At 39.5% G+C, this 2,209-nt stretch overlaps 1 protein-coding gene across 1 annotated transcript in view; it reads right to left on the bottom strand.

Annotated features, from left to right (window-relative positions):
* rnf217 (ring finger protein 217) overlaps positions 1-2,209 on the bottom strand; it is a 22,947-nt gene that overhangs the window by 13,862 nt on the left and 6,876 nt on the right. Inside the window, exon 2 of the mRNA XM_014011917.1 lies at positions 1,448-1,669. Coding sequence (XP_013867371.1) covers positions 1,448-1,669 — 222 coding nt within the window. The remainder of the gene's footprint in view (positions 1-1,447; positions 1,670-2,209) is intronic.

Genomic DNA, 2,209 nt, shown 5'->3' with positions numbered 1-2,209 from the left:
ACCGACATCTGGTGAAAATTTCATGTCATTAGCACCTCTAGTAATATATTTACTGAGAAAAATGTTGACGTGTTCAATACTTACTTTACCCGCTGTATATAGTTTTGAAATTAGAGGTAAACTTTGTTAAGTTTAGTCAAAATGACCATCCTTTTTTTTACAAGAGTGTAAAAAAATAAATAAACAAACAAAAATAAAACTTTTTACTTCCCAGACAAAGCATGTCATATAAAATAAGCTGTTCAATCCAATCCGTGTACCTTTTGGTCATTTGTTTAAAACCGATATTGAAAAGTAAATAAAAATACATGGCTATTCTATTTTCATTTTATACTCAGAAAACGGTCGATCTTTTTATTTTTCTCAAACAAGAAGTTTAACACTGTTGTCAAGAAAAACTCAAGCCTCAAGTTCTACACCATGGGCCTCCTGTAGAAATGGCTACATGTATTAAATGCACCAGAAGCTCCAGGAAACAATTTGAATCATCAGTAKCTGCGTTTCCATCGCAAATGTGCGCAAAACTTTGTCGATATTCTGTTAATGTCGAAAAACACAGTTTCGCAATTGCGGTGTTTCCATTAAGTAAGAAAAGCTWTTAAAGTCACGCGTGAAAACGTWTGTTCTCGTGATAAGTCATTACAAACATGGCAGCAATGGATGTAAACAYGTAGCATGTTGCTACCACGACACTAGCGCATATCATCAGCCATCAGAGGAGATGCTGGCGTCTTATCGAGGCTTTCCAGCGAAAAGCCCYTTATACTTGGGAGCRGCTACGTATGCTGCGTTTTTGGGAAAATGTAGTCGGTGAGTTTAATACTTTCTTTTACTACTTTGGTGGTTTTACTACTAGTTCAAMTTCCTGTTTTCTTCTTCATTGTCTTTTTGGCCAGTAGAAACAGTCGGTTCTTGATCACGTGACTCCCGTGATGCGAAAAAAGTGTTTCCATTGCAGTTTTGCGAAATACAWCAATTTCGATACGGCCAAAATACCACCTCATCCTAGCGCAAAAACATTTTGTCAAAAAACGTRAATTTTTTCGAAATTGACGTGTTTCCATTRAGCAAATTTGTTTTCGAAATTCTAATTTGCGCATTTCCATGGTSAATGGAAACACAGCTAGTGATATACAAACTACCAGCTGACACCGGTTACAGAAACATCAAACTAATTAGCTAGCSTTTTATCTATTGTGGCTGCCTGGTTAGCTAGCTATAAAGTACACCGGGCTTTTATGCCAATATGAGACCATTTAAGGTGGCGCTAAAGATAACTACTTTTTTAAAAGMAAGTAGCTAGACTAGCTGTATTATTTTAAAAAATTACAGTCTGCATGTCCATCGTAGATCATGCTTAAATGTGGCAATAWTAACAACCTTGCGACAAATCAGAACTTTGCTACATCACACGACGGCAGCCGCCAGTGGACGAGTGCGATCTCACCTTGTACTTGTGCTCGGAGCGGTTYGGGTTGTGCGTCTTCAGGGAGGTGAAGTGGTTGCACTGGGGGCAGGGCTTGGTGCTGGCATCCAACTGGCTTAGCTCCACAAAGTAGCGGTACTTTGCCACCTCCTCGCTGGTCAGATTTGAAACCACCAACCCCTCCTCCAGGGTCCCGTGACATGTCCAGTTTGGACAGCTGATGACGGCTTTGCCCACCTTCACCTGAAAAGCAAAACGAAATGTTTGCTAGCGTTTGATTAAAATACCTTTCAGCAAGTTTATTTTTASTTCTTGCAGGTCAAAACACACTTTTTTTTAAATCTCCTGCGATCCTGGTTAACATTGTATAAGTACTTGTATTTGGGCATCATAGGTTTGTTGCCACGTATGTTCTAATATGTCGACCAAAAGCATTGATTCTACGTATTGAAAATCCTCACRCCGCTGATGGGAYCTGGTGAATAATTTACCAGAGAATRMAGGCAAGCATTAGGCAGATGAGGCAGGCCGAAGGATGCAGTGCAGAGGGTGGAAACTAATGTGCACCAAGGAACACACACCAGTTCGTCTGCAGTGAGAGCACTAGTGCAGTCACTTCCAGTAAAWGCACCTTATCCACAATCTGGTTATAAATTTGACTAGTCCTAACATTTGATGCTGCTGCTTTAGAGTGCACTAAAACATAACCTGTGTTAACATTTAAAATTATTCAGCYTACTCATGCTAATGTGTGTTTTATAAAGCCCATATACTCATAATGTT

Source organism: Austrofundulus limnaeus, unplaced genomic scaffold (assembly GCF_001266775.1).
Source record: "Austrofundulus limnaeus strain Quisiro unplaced genomic scaffold, Austrofundulus_limnaeus-1.0 Scaffold86, whole genome shotgun sequence".
Lineage (NCBI taxonomy): Eukaryota > Metazoa > Chordata > Actinopteri > Cyprinodontiformes > Rivulidae > Austrofundulus > Austrofundulus limnaeus.
The sequence above is the reverse complement of the archived record's forward strand: the minus strand, read 5'-3'. Positions and strand labels throughout refer to the sequence as shown.